At 39.4% G+C, this 14866-nt stretch overlaps 1 protein-coding gene across 2 annotated transcripts in view; it reads right to left on the bottom strand.

The window, feature by feature from the left end:
• Positions 1-13402, bottom strand: part of RSF1 (remodeling and spacing factor 1) — a 37813-nt gene extending 24411 nt beyond the window's left edge. The window contains exons 1-5 of one of the 2 annotated variants that reach the window (XM_035892675.1): positions 13293-13402; positions 10099-10191; positions 9199-9404; positions 6655-6812; positions 1593-3352 (exon numbers count right to left, since the gene is read on the bottom strand). In XM_035892675.1, coding sequence (XP_035748568.1) covers positions 1593-3352; positions 6655-6812; positions 9199-9404; positions 10099-10155 — 2181 coding nt within the window. In that variant the 5' untranslated portion in view covers positions 10156-10191; positions 13293-13402. Of the gene's footprint in view, positions 1-1592; positions 3353-6654; positions 6813-9198; positions 9405-10098; positions 10192-10976; positions 11050-13292 lie in introns of those variants that run through there. The other variant, XM_035892674.1, reaches the window with a different exon arrangement.
• Positions 13403-14866: the final 1464 nt, after the last annotated feature.

Below are 14866 nucleotides of genomic sequence, written 5' to 3'. Positions count from 1 at the left end.
CTCATTGATGTCATTTTCTGACATCTCTTTCCCCCCACTAGACACTGAAAAAGGAAAATACCCTTTCTAGCTTTTCCAATTCAGAACATTTTTACAATTTTGACTAAACTACTCACTGACCTGAACGCGCTGAATAAATTAACGTGTACAAAATATTCCATTTATCCTGCAGGACGGACTTCTACCAAAGCAGTATTTGCCATATTGGTAAAATTTTGGTTTGGTTCTTAAGATTAATTTCCAGCTCTTTACTGATTTTACTGTTCACTAAGCTTTAGTAGCAAACATACTTTAAATCCATGACAGCATTACTTAAGTTTAGGCTTCATTGTTTGTCATCAGCATTTCAAACCTGTTTTTTAAATGCCCTTTTTAAAAACAAATAGCAAATATCCTATTAAAGATTCGGGTATTTTTCATCTTGATAAAATGACAGATGCTTACTAGTTTCAAACTTCTTACTCCACCATTTTAAAAATCTCTCTAGAAAAGGAAGTATTTTTAGATCTCTGTATCTTTCAAAAAAGAGATCAAGTTAAAACTCGTATAGCAACAGTACTTCAAAATTAAAACTACTGGTAGGACTGACAGTCACTATGATTTTTATTTTTTTTTTTAATGAAAATTTTAAAATTAATTTTTAAAGTGAAAATTTGTTTTGTTTCTATATATATATATGGCAGATTTTGTCAGTGTAAATGTTATCATTCATGGTAAAAACAACTGTTCGTTTTATGAAGGTTATCCAACGTAGCAGTATGTGAAAGAAAACTTGCTAAGTAAGTGAATGGCTCAGTAGAACTACAAAAATCAGTACAGAAATGCATAGCAGTGGAAAAATTAATGTGATTTCAAGCTGATATAAAGAGAGTACACTTAAAAATACAGACTCTTTGTTCCTTGTTTCTCTTTGTACTCCAGAGCCAGAAAAAAATGGAAGATAAATTTATAAAGGGTGTTTATAACTGCAGATTTAGAAGCACACTATACATATGTACGCTTAACTTTCTGTGTTATATTTACCTCTGATATTTTTTAAGATCTATGCTGCATAAGCAAAAGTTAATTACGAAAAAAAAAGATACCTCCACCCAAAGTAAAACGTATATCCCATGTATGAGAAAAGCTAAATTATATCATGAACTCACCACAACAATAACTTCAGCTTCACCTAGAAACAGAAGTCATAATATTTTTATTCTTCACCATTTGTGGGTTCCTTTTTGGCTTACGATCATCCTGACCAACCCGACACACCAAGTATCCATCTAGTAAATCCACAGGAGCTAGAAGTCTCCGCTCAGCCACTCAGCCAGGCTGACTCAGGTCTGATCATTTCAATTCTTAGAAGAATTCACTCTGGTTGACTTGGTCTACTAGGTTAAATGACAAGATTTTATAACCCGGTAAGTCAACACTCTCTTAGGGGGTGTTTTTAGATTTGTCGAGTCCGCTAACTGGATTGCAAAGCCAGTTCCTTGCAAAAGCTGACCAAAGGAACAAAATCCTCAATATTCCTATGTAAGCGTATATTCTCCTTATAGATAAGACTGTGGGTATTCTTTATTCCCGGGTAATAAAACTGTTATTACCTTGTTAACCTTCGAATTTGACTCCTTCTCTTGTTTTTTTGCATCATCTTTTCGTTCCGGTTTTTGTGCTGCTGCAGGTTTCTCCTCTTCCTCTTCAGGTCGTTTTTTGTCAGGTTTCTGATCCCGAGTTTCCACAACTTTTGGAGTAGGCTTGGATATTCTTGGAGATCGCCTTAATGTGCGGCCAATGCTGACCTCTTCTGGCGGTGTTTCTGTCTTTCTCTTCCGACTGGAGATCCTGATTGTTAATTTAATTCCTTCTTTCTGTCTTTCAGAAGTTATTTCTTTATTCTCTGTTGCACAGCTGTCTTCCTCAGAAACTAGCTTATATTTAAATTTGCTTTTAGGTAGTGGAGATTCCTTTTTACTCTCCGAGGAGTCCTCTAGATTAGAAGCATGGGCGTCATCCAACCTATCTGGCTCTGGCTTGGCAGTTTCTGGCTCCGGCTTGGCAGTTTCCGGCTCTTCCTCTTGTTTTTCAGGGCTGGACTTTTCTTCTACTTTACTCTCCTCAGGTAGAGCCGTTTTACTGTCAGAGCCCTCCTTTTCCAAAACAGGCTTCTCTAAAGTAATGGGACATGTAGATGCAGGGGGTATCTCAGCAGCTTTTGGAGAGTCAGGTTTCTCCTCAGACTCACCTTTACTTTTCAAAGTCTCTTCATCAGAGGGCGTAAGCTTGGGCAGTTCTGCAGGAGCAGACGCGTTTGTGGACTTCTCTAGCTTCTCTAAACATTCTTTGGGTGGCGGCAGTCTGTCCTTTTTGATTTTCATGACTGGTTTCTCTTCAGTTGTTTTGGCACAGTCTTCAGAGTTTGAAGACTCTTCCACTACCATTTCAGTAGTTGTGCTGTCAAGGGACTCTTTTTCCACAGGACTAGATTCCTCCTTTAAAGGCACTTTCTGATGAGAAACCTCAGAGACCACAGCCCCTATCTCCTTCACCACAGTTTCTGCATTTTTCTCAACCTCACACGTTTTTATAACTTTACCAACAGAGTCTGATACCTTTAGGGAGTCCGGTACCTTTTCCCCACTTTTTCCATTTCTCTCTTTTAATGAGCTGCCGTCTTCCTTTGTGCTAGCAGAGTGTTCCGACTTGTTATTTTGTATGACACTTGGGCTTATTTTTTCACAGCTAACCTCTCCATTTACTAGCACTTTCCCATCAGGACATAAAGCAGTAATTGTAGGGACTCTCTTAAAAGCTTCTTCTTCTGGTTTCCCTTCTTCCTTCAAGACATCCTTTGTTGGAGTAACACATTTACACAGGGGCCCCTTTATCGGGCTGTCATAGTCATCCGTCAGCTTGATCTCTCGCTTTTTAAGCGGTATTTTTGCTTGCTGGTCATTTTTAAGTTTCTCACTTTCTTCCACAGATTTCTCCACAATTTCTTGGGGAGTTTTGACATTAACACAAAATTCTAACCTCTCCGGCTCATGAGCTGCTATTTTGTCCGTACAACTTTTTACTTCTTTTAAGTCTTTTGGTTCTATTTTGTTTTCCTTCACATCCACTTTAACAGGCTTGACATTTTCTTTAAAGGAATCGCTTTCTTCTTTGACAGTTTGCTTTTCGTCATTATATTCTGAAGGTTTCTCTAATTTTACTATTACTGGCAATTTTATAATTTCTTTTTCTTCCACTTTCTCTATTTTCAGCGTATTTTCATCATCTTTGACCACAGGAAGAGGAAGGCTTTCCAATTCCTTTGTCTGTTCCTCCACCTCCTCTTTTCCTTCTTTGATTTTTAATTGATTTTCTGTTGACAGAAAAAAACAACTATGAAACAACCAGGGGACCTACAGGATTACACAGAGCATCCATCGAAACAAAGGGCTAGCTGAAAAACCCAACAACTCAAAGTCCCCTGCAAATAAATCTTCTCTCATGGAATTAATAGGAATCTGCTCGTCTAATACTGTCATTAAACAAGTGGGTTGCCAATTTTTAGCCATAGAATCACAGTTCAGTTTAATTATATTCCACGATAAACCTAAATTTCAGGAGCTATCAGCAGAATTCTAGACTTATCCTTCTCTTTACAGATATCTCAGCCCCTTCTCCAGTAGTACCACAATACTTTCAGAGGATACATAAACCCCAAGTAGCATCAACTTGAAGTCCCACTTAAGTTTCGGAATTATTTCACAAACCAGAACAGGGTGTAAGATTCCATGGTCTTCAAGTGAAATTCCACACAGAAATCAGCCCCCTGTTTGTACACATTTTTATTTCAAGAAAATACTTAACTATGGTATTTCAACAGTTCAGAGAAAAGAGAAGACATTCAACATGACAGCTTATGGCAAAATTCACCTAGATTCTCCAGTTACATCCCCTGTGTATTATCAAAACACAAGTAACAGGCAATACTCTGCATTCACTTCATCTGCCATTTCTAAACAAGCACAGGGAGCAGCAGCATATGCCAGGAAAAACCTGCAGACCTTAAAAAATTAGGTTATGCCTACTTTGCAAAGTCATTTTTTAGACAGTTAAGGCTTCAAGTACAGTTCCAGCATTCTGAAGAAACCATGCCTTTATTTTGTTACTATGTACTTAAGCCTATTATTTATCATTCCTGCAGCCTCTTAATACCTCAGGGTTTTTTTATTTTATCATACTTTTTGAGTCAGCTAGGGATAGAACTAATTAGAAAAAAGCAAACATAATAGCACTACATACACCAACACAGCAGCATCTACCGTCTGGAAGATGGTATTGCAAGCGTGCCCTAACACCAAACAAAGAGATGATTTTTCCTTCTACCTCACCCTTCTCCCTCCACACTAACGTGTCATTCTTTTCCAAGATGAGAGCTTCCCAAAGCAATTAGAAATATAGAGGGGAAAGTACATGACAGCTAACGTAGTTACATTAAAGCAAATAAGCATTTTAGAAAATAAATGAGCGGTGAGGGAAAAATTGTAGATTTTGTAATATTTTCGAATACAAAGCATGTATCCAAATAAGTCTCAGCAATCAGCACAGCAGCAAGAGACGCATCTCAACGGCACCGGAAGCAATAACACTTTGGAGGCTCAAGGCTTTTTTTTTTCCCCCTTTCATAGAAGTGGTCCCCACTCTGAGCCCTTGTAACGTAAAAGCTGCCTCTTTAAAGACATTTGCCTGTAAGGGTGAGAATGAGGTATTTTTCCTGTGTCCGACTTCTTCCATCCTTCCCTCACTTCTGTCTGAACTTCCTCCAACCATTTCTTCCCATCACCTACTGCTTGCTCCCAAGCTTCTAACATCAAGGACCACCAGAATCCCCAAAACTTCTCTATACTGAAAATCAACGGTTGTTGTTCTACAGTTTAACTCCCTGAACTGCTCGTAAAGCATTTCATATATACACAATTACTCTGTTGATGCACAAGTTGTCTTAACACTATTCGAGTCAATCAATCCGGCTTGTCAAAAACATGTAAGCGTTGGTTCAGGTGTATGAACTAATCTAATGCTATTTGGGAAGCGGCCAAAGCAAACAGGTATCAGGTCTTCCAGTACGTTTTCACCATATCTTAGAAGGGCTTTGAGTGCAGTCCTTGGACTAACCGGAAGAATTACTAAAGCTTCTCAACTGAAAGGCTCTAAGCAGCGCTCCGTGAATACACCAACTGCACTTAAATCACTGCACATGTAAATAATTTCATTATTTATTACATATGTGGAGTGATTTTCCATCAGTCCACAGCCTAATGCAGGTACTGACCCAAGCGAGTGTGCCGTAGGATTTGGGGACTTAGCTACAGCGGGGACGTTTATTCAAATATTTTCAAATGGCTCCTCCCGAATTCAAAATAAAGTAAAATGCTATCTGAAGCAGAGATCTCAATTGGATGGTTTAAGCTGGCTTGACCAACTTCTCGTGAGACAAAGGCAAGATCAGTACTCAGCATTAATTCTGCAGTGTCAGTAGCCGCACAGGTCGTGTTGGCACTTACATGCACAGTTAGATACCAGAAATGCCTCAGACTGAGAAACAATTCAACATCATGGTGTTCATCACAACCTACTGTAGTCTTTTAATGCTTCCACAGCTCAAATTTTATCTAAATGCTTCTGTTCTACACTGTTTGTCACAAAGAATGAGAATAAAATAGCAAGTCTTTCTCTTTGATACTCAGAACCAAGACAGGCTGTGGCTAATTCCACACGTCAAATTAACTTAAACAGATTTGAAGAAACACGTACTGACACAGTGGAATCCTTAAATCTTGTTTCTGACTGTGAAAATCTTTTCCTGTATTTTAACAAAATGATAATACCAGGTAGTAACTGGGGTAAAATTACTTGGGCTTACAAGCTTTTAGCTTTTCACAACCTAAAAAAGATCAGATTCTTGTAACACAAAATACTTCAGGCTAATGGATACTGATACTTAGGAGAACCAATGCACAAACCAACAAGACAAGGAAGCTGTTAAATATGTGCAATGACATGATAATAAGGAAGGAAAAAAGGTTCTTTGGTAACAAGAACAGTGGAGGCAGCTAAGGACAACTTCATTTCTAAAATATTTTAGAATTTTAAATTGTTTTAACTTAAGCTCACGTCTTCTTGAAAAAGCATGCAGATTATGACACATTTGAGGAAGAAACCTGTATTTTTTTGATTCAAACTCCAAAGCAAAAATAAACAACACACCCAATACTGGATTAATTTCAATCATGGCATTGCACAAACGGATTTGTTTTTTTCTTTTTAAAATTTTAATGTTGCTAGAACAGGGAAAGTTTGGCAACAGTTCAGTGCTCCACAAAAACATACAATAACCAGTATTTACAATATTATACAAAACGTACAGCAAAACTAAAATTACTTAGAAAACAATTTATACACAGCTCTTCTTATAAACTCTTGAGCCTGAATATGCACTAAAAACCCTCCAATAAGAGTTATAATTTCAAAGAATTCGATATTCACCTGATTTACTTTGAACAGGAACTTTTTTTTTTAAAACAATTCCTAATCTGACACAGTAACTTTTCATGAAGTTGAAAATCCTAACAATGCCACAGCACAACATTTAAAATTTGAGAAAAGAAGGCAGAAAACCTTGTGTAGATGCTTCTTCACCCTTTTTGGTGTCTTCATCTTCTATGCTTGGGCTTTCACGCGATGAATTCTCCTGCTGAGAATTGTTGTTTTTCAACAGGGCAGGATCGATTTGGGCTTTCAAGAGCTCAAGGGTCTCGGCGAGCTCATTGCGGTTTCTAGATGACAGAAGAGAAGACGCAGTGTCTGATAAGCCACTTACTCACCCCAAAGGGATTCATAAAAAATAAACAAACAGCATCTGCTTAAATGAATGCTGCCCTGAAAACCTTACAGACAAGTATAGTGAAGTGCCTGTGCCGCCAGAGTGGCTGCAATTTCGCAGGCAAACCCCTTCCGATTTATCCATACCAAAATACAATCACTTTTTTGGAAGGACCTTATCTATCTCGACTCAAGTCCTGTTGGGTCTGGATCCAAGCTGCTACTATTATTCTTTTATTTACTACCCTCTTACCAATCCTCACTGATTTTTCGCTGCGATTTCTTTTTCTCTCAGCAGAGACGAAGTTGTAGTTTTCTGCTCAAGCACCAAAGGAGCAACCACATCATCCGAGTGAAATTTTCAAGAGCAATTAAGTAATTTAGACACTTTTTGCAAGTTTCCATCCTGAGCACATGTACCAAACAATACAAAGTTGCCTAAAAAACTCCAGCTACTCGAGTTAAGATAGCGAGAAAACGTTTGTGCATCTCTATGCATGTGAATCTCCGTGCACTGTAACTCCTTATTTAAACTGGCCATCTAACTATAAAAAACCAAAACCTTAATGTACTATGAAATGTACTTAACGTACTATGAAACAATGATTAAACAGAGTCACTGTTTTTGTAACACACCAGAATAATAAGGGTCTCCCATTTCTTTTTCCAGAGTCAACATTCAGCAATTTGTTTTGCCCAGGTTTACAGAAAAAAAATAATAAAAAAAGGAAGCCTGGGAGTGCAACAAGCCCGAGATGTGGAATCTGTCGGGTTTAAAACCATTCCAGATCTTACAATGCATTACTGTGTTTTTCTGCTGTGAGTGTGGAGTGTCAGAACTTTCCCAACAGAACCCTGATTTCCTCCGCTTTTGGCATTGATCTCCGGAGTCTATCATGCACGGAGAGAGAGAAACACCGCTCAGCTCTTGACTGGTTTGGTTAGACACATTTACTTTATTCACCCACAACAGCTGTCTAAATGTCACTGCTATTACTGCTTATCATTTTATGGCCCATTGATAGCGATTTCAACAGTTCTATACGAGTCTCTTGGTTACTAAAGTTATGGGTATGTAAATAAGCTGCAGATATAAAAATTAAAATTTACAAACAGAAAAAGAAACCCTGTAATTTGATTTATTTTTTTTTTAAGATAATTTTTACCTCTCTATGTACTTTTAAGGTCAAAGTTGACTCTGCTGAGTCCAGTTTAAAATCCACTTGGAATTAATCAAATAAAAACAGTAAATTTGCATGGAGATAAAGAAAAAATGGATAACTAGTAGATGTGAAACAAATTTCAAGCTAATTCATTCTCCAGTAAGATTCCATATACCTTGTATAGAGTAGGAAAGTGAAAAACAAAATATGTAACAAGAATCACAAAAAAAACCATAAATCTGAAGCTAAAATATCATTAAAATATTAACAGACCAATATGCAGCAACTGAGACCCAAAGGCACTGAGTCACACACACATCAGCCCGCATCACCGTCCCCCACCTCCTCTTTAGTGATCTATGAGCTGAATTCTACCCCAAAAGATTTTTCCTGCCTATTTGTACTGTCAACAGTTTTGTAGTTCCACAAAGTTAAAACTGCAATGTAATTCCCCCAAGACCAAAACTGTCCTCTTGTAATTGTCTTAACAGGGCAGAAGTTAAAGAAGCAGGAGTCCTCCTCCATTTCTTCAGGCATTAGCTGGCCAGTGAGCAATACAGAGCCATAGAATCATTTAGGTTGGAAAAGCCCTTTAAGCTCACCAAGCCCAACCGTTCCCCTACCCCTGCCATCCCACCCCCAAACCCTGGCCCTAAGCACCTCGTCTGCCCGGCTGTTAAATACCCCCAGGGGTGGGGATTCGACCCCTTCCCGGGCCAGCCCCTTCCAGTGCCTGACAGCCCTTTCAGGGAAGACATTTTTCCCAATGTCCAACCTAAACCTGCCCTGGTACAACTTCAGACCATTCTCCCTCATCCTATCACCCGTTACCAGGGAGAAGAGGCCGACCCCCACCTCACTACAGCCTACTTTCTCCTGGTACCCTTTCCATATTTCCACTGTGGCTTCATTAAGCAGCTAATAAATTACACGTTGGCTATTACCAACAAATCAGCAAGTTCTTTTTGTACGTGGTTTTTCACTAAAACATACATGTGAAGGCAGAAAATCCCACTGTCATGAATCCTATTCTGCAAGAAACTGAGATTTATTGAAATAAAATTCTGAACTCCAGTCACAAGTACCCAATACTCCCTCAAAATAAGAAAGAAAAAAAAAAAAAAAAAAAAAAAAAAAAAAAAAAGAGGGGGGGGGAAAAAAAAAAAAAAAGGAATACCTAACAATGCACTTCCACGTGGATCCATCCTGGTCATCCTGTTCTTCTATGTACATCCTGACATTATGCTCTTGATCCAGCTGATACCAATACATCAGGCCATCCTTGTCTCGACCAATGGGCTGAAGCCGCATGGCATCGGCATCCTCCTCGTTAATTATATTCTTAAACTTTAGATTGTCATCAAACTGACATTCACAGAGATACTGAAAAAGTGAGAAAGTAGAAAGACTGTTAAAGTATCAAAATACAAACAGAAATAAGAAAATCATCTCATTCCCTCTCAGTGTAATTTGGAACTTCTTGGTAGGCCTCTCTCTATTGGATCTGTGAGTTAGCTGCAGCTACTGGGGGTTTTTTCCAGACCACGTTATTTTTGAGCAAAACCATTTTTATTTGGTTGGTTGTCTTTTTTTCCTGGCCAGCTTAGAAAGCTTAATTTTTTTTTTATTTTATTTTTTTTTTTTTTACATAGTACAAATGATCTCATTCTACAATAAAACAAATAAATAATTTGGAACCAACCCTGACAGTTTCCTCCAGACTTGAAAAGATGAAGTCCCACCTTTACCTTTGGAATTCAGATAAGCTTATCTAACTTTAAGCTAATAAACATTTCCAAAACTTGCACAGGCAAACAGCTACTGACAACATGGTAAGGACAACACAATTTTCATATGAAGTGTGAAAAATATGCTAAGTGTTACATTCAGTTAGGGCCCAACCCCCTACCACAGGCATCATGCCTGCTGCAAGATCAGCTCCACATTTAATATATCCACTTATGGTGGAGTCAAGCTAAATCTGCAAGATGTTTAGGTGAGTGAGTCAGCAAAATCTTCAAGATATTTAAGCAAATACAGGAAAAGTAATTTAGAAATTTAGTTGACGAGCGTCTACCTTCAGAATCCCCAGTTTGCATTCAACGCTCATTTCTAGGTATCCTTTTTTTTCCATCTCCCAAGCCCAAGTGCTGTTGAATTCTTGGCATATCTGTGACAAGCAAAATAAAAAGATCGCTAGGGTTAGTGGATAAAAGCAACTTTAAACTTTTATATTGATAGTACCTTACTGCAGTAACAATTACACATTATCTCTTCAGGATTGCAACTACTGGAGTAGGTTGGGAAGCACTGGCCAATCTCCATGGAGGAGTGTATCAGCGACGTCCTGATCACCACAGACTCCTCTAAACCTCTTAAATTAGGCAGCACAACTCTGAACTGGGAAGGTATCCTTGCCTTTGCTGTGCAAAACCTCCCATTTTTCTATTTCTGACTTGTCTATTTAGAATAGAAATTCTCTCGAGTAGACGTGATTTCTTATTACGTGTCTTTACCGCACTTAGCACGCAAGCTGCCAAGCTCTCCTGGGGCCCCCAAGCCCTACAACTGTACTGCAGATAACAAATGCAACTGATATTCACTCCACACTGTGGAATTATTCTTCTTTAGAAAATGGTAAATATCTTGGGCCTCAAGCCATTTGATAAATATTTTAAAATATAAGCATAGCCAATTTCAATTTACTTAAAGCAAATAAACTCAATGACACCAATATGGGGAAAAAAACAGAACATGGGAAAAAAAAGCAGCAGTAGAGGATAAATAGATTGAATCAGCAGGAGCCCCAGTAATAACGGTGGAGAAGGAATTCCCTCTCCTCCTGAACAACTCAGGCATGCTGAAGACAACTCTCATGAACAGAGAAGAGCTGCTTATCAACTTGAGGACACATAGTGGGATCTCCAATCAGTGAGGCTGTTCTAGTGGAAATACCCATTAGAAGGAGGCGGAAGCTAATCACAGCTACATCTCCAGTCGAGATGATTCTGAAATGCCACCGCTGAAGCACGACTGTCCAAATCAGCACGCAAGGTACCGCTGCCCTTCAGCCTGCAAGGAAGCAAAGCCCTACTGGATGGACTCAGTCACCAAGTTGTTATTACACACTAGATACAGTCACTAAGCTACTTAAAAACTCGTAAATCACATCTGAAAGCAGTTTTCTCTGGAAACAGCGGCAAATATAACCCTAAATTTCACCCACCAGAAGTACAGATCAGCTGATTTGTGTTGTAAAACTCCACGTGGGCTACAACCAAGAAAGGTGCTGCTACCCCTCCTCTGTCCCCGTGGCCACGCTACCTACCCTCCGCTATCCCTAGCGCCAACACCTGTTCTTAATTGACCCAAGGGTAAGCCCGCAATTAGATCGGCTCAGCCACACCATAAATCATCCTCTGACTCTAAATTACAACCTACAGAGAACGGTGAAGACAGAGCTCTCTGGTCACAAGGAGTCCTGCTGGAGAGCAGTTTTTCCTGCTCTGAGGCTAAGGAACGTTACACGGGCACTCCCCTGACGCGAAGCCAAAGCTCACAGCAAGACGATGGCTGCTCGCTCACAACACAAGGTTACTCTGCTTTCTCTCTCATTTTCAACCGTGTAACGTGAAGAACGCTGGGGAACTTAGAGCAAAACCCTCGCTAAGGGCGTGTGCCAGTCGCTGTTCGCTACTTACTCGTTAAGTACGAAAGCAATAATGAGAAGTTTCACGTGCTGTGGAAGCGTATGACTGTCAAAGCAAAAGCTCAGCGACATCAGAGGTGATGAAGCATCTGTTCGAACTGAAATGACTACGTTTTGACAATTAAAAACCAGCTGATTATGCTTTCTCCTGACAAGTACTGTCACAACCCTGAGCTACAGATCAAATTGATTCAGGCTGCGCCGAAATCTTACATCTCTGCCTTCAGAGAGAGGGGCGTTTCACACCGATCAAAACCCTGCAGCTTGTGGGAGCAGCTGGCTTCTCTGTGCTGGAGAGTGGTCAGCACCTTCCCACCCTGCAAAAGAGATGCTGAAATGTGTGTGTATCAAATATTTCCAAAGCAGCTACAATGGCACCCGACACTTACTATTACCATGCTCCAAATGTTCACTTTAAACAACGAAAACAGGAAGGTGAAAGACACAGCAGAGGTGTCTGCTTGGGTGGGACTATATAGGCACCTGAATTCTAATAACCAGGGAAGAAAGGACAGTGTGCTCAGAGCGTGCCAATTTCGGGGTTGAAAGTTCCGGATGGACCAGTCCAGAGAAATCTTATCTGTATAAAAATGCAAAATATGTTTGACAAAACTCAAGTAAAGCATTTTGCCAGGGGACAGTGCAGTCTCAATTAACTCAACTACGCGTTTCCTCAAAAACAGCTAAGCTGGCCAGCTCCTCATAGTTGTTCAAATATTTAAGACAAGCCAGTTCTTTACCTTGGTCACACACGTACGTTGCTTGAACAGAGAAGTCAGATTCCTGGAGCCCTATAGCCATTTTCTTCTGAGGGAGACTAGTGTGTATGCTGGTGAGCCAACCTGGGTGGTTCACCATCAGAAGAGGGAAGGGAAAGGACCCTCACCTGCCATGTTCACTCCCTATCCCAAAATATATCCATCCACCCAAAAACATATCCATCAAACTGCCAGCCACAGCTTGGAGACTTTTATGATGCTCTTTATAAGCATGACAGTCAAATAAAGCATATCTTATAACCTCGGTATATAAACAAAACATATTAACAATATATGTTAAGACATTAAATATTAAATATAAATACTAAGAGCATGTAAGTTTGAATGTCCTGCACTTTAAGTTTCCTCCTAAACAAGAGAAGAAAATGGTCACATCTAGAATGTATCAAACCCTGGTTTGTCAAAGCAAGACATTAGTGGTTTCTACCAAGGGAAAACCAGGTCAACGTTGCCTCTTGGAGCGTGCCAATAATGCGTCAAACAGTTCTGCAGGAGTCTAGGAAGAACGCTCTCAATGGTGCCACCCCTTTTCAGTTTTTCCTGGCTTTTGTGGCATTTCCCAATACTCCTCGTTGTTTTTCTAAATTAATTATACCCCTTTGAAATGGGGACAATATTAGCATACCTCTCTAATTAGTTATATTCAAATCCCTTTGTTCTTCAAGGTTCCTTTGAACCACTGGCTAGAATAAGCTTCAAGTTAGCTCTGGAGACTGTTAAATGAAGCAGAATTTATTACCGCTTACTAGGTCTTGACAGGGGTGTGTGGGAGGGTTTCCTTACCACTTTCCCATCCTTTCAATGCCTGCTGAAGGAAGATTTTTCGAGGCTCCTCCCTCTTTAACTTCGTTTATCCCTCTGCTTTCTGCTTACCACACAAGCGGTAAGTGGCTTCAGTGGGGTACATAAGCTCACAAAGTCAGAGTTGGGGTTTCTCAGCTTGCTGCAATGGCTTTTTGGGATATTTAGGAATTTAACACAATTCAGTAACCACAGCACTTTGCAATATAAGAAGTACACAAGAGTTACATGAATTATTACATTATTATATATTCATTATTATTATATTCATTATATATATATAAAGCATCATCATAAATACTTTACAACTGGTTAAAAGGTTAGACTAAACCTAAAGCCCTTCAGCAGGTTATTTCCTGACATATCCCATCCTAAAAACATCATCATCTTAAGACTACGCAAACCTCAAGAGAAATCCCTGCCCCTGTAAAGCTTATTGATAGCACTTCTGGGGGCAAACTGCAGCTGGACTTGCCAAGTGCCGTTATTTGTGTCGTTGCTATTACCACAATGCTCTATTTCGAAGTCAGACGCGATCATGGCTGTGCAGGCAACACCAAGGGTTCATTTTTGTGGATTAGACAACACATGGAATGTATCCAGAGGGAAAATAGCAACCTATTTATTTTGAATATCTGTATCTTTTTATTTTCTGAAGCAGTGAAAATTCTTTCAACTGAAAACAATTTGCATGTAAGGTGCCAACGGTGGCGTAGCCACAATTAAAATACCAATATAGAATTAGGTAAAACAATGGGATGCTGGATTTTTACTGATGCATAACTACATTTTCATCTTAGCTGTGCCATTCTGAGCATGCAGATATAAATCACTGCAATACTTTCATTTATTATTAACACATGCTACAAGAACTCCACATGGTTACTCCCCGTATGAACACCAACCACATCACAATAATTAAATCATATCCAGACAATTGATATGCAAATGAATTGTTACTGCATAAATTGCTCTGCTGAATTTAGCCTGATTGCAGGCTACTAAATCTCCTTCTTTATTTAGGGGCTTAATGATCAAAAAGTATTTTACTACCAGGTATGATGGTGTACACCCTCTTACATGCAGCAGACATTGTCTGTTTTCAGAGATTAGTTTTTATTTTTATTTTTACACAAGCCTAGGCAGACAAAGTTAAGCTGGGATCTTATGCAACTAAACTGGGCACGCACCTCGATGTTGGCCACAACGCGGCCCAAGGCTCACTATAATTCATAACAGGGATTGCTGACACAACAGCTCATCATAACCATATTCCAGCATTGCAGCATAACACAACACGCATATTGTACCTTGATCAAATATTTTTCCCATCTGTCTGCTGTGACAGACTTCCCAATCTTTCTCATCAGTTTCAAGTGAAGCTCCACCAATTCTTTAGGAACTGCAGTATTGAGAGAGAGAGAGAGAAAAAAAAAGTTGTTATGAAGTCTGGTGCAAATATACTTCAATGCTGAACACTGAAATGCTGCGACAAATTGAGAAATTTTAATAGAACATAGTAATTTCAAGTCTGCTGAAAAGCAGCCCCGCAACCG

Source organism: Egretta garzetta, unplaced genomic scaffold, assembly GCF_000687185.1.
Source record: "Egretta garzetta isolate BGI_Z169 unplaced genomic scaffold, ASM68718v1 scaffold323, whole genome shotgun sequence".
Classification (NCBI taxonomy): domain Eukaryota; kingdom Metazoa; phylum Chordata; class Aves; order Pelecaniformes; family Ardeidae; genus Egretta; species Egretta garzetta.
This window is presented reverse-complemented; position numbering and strand designations above follow the sequence as displayed.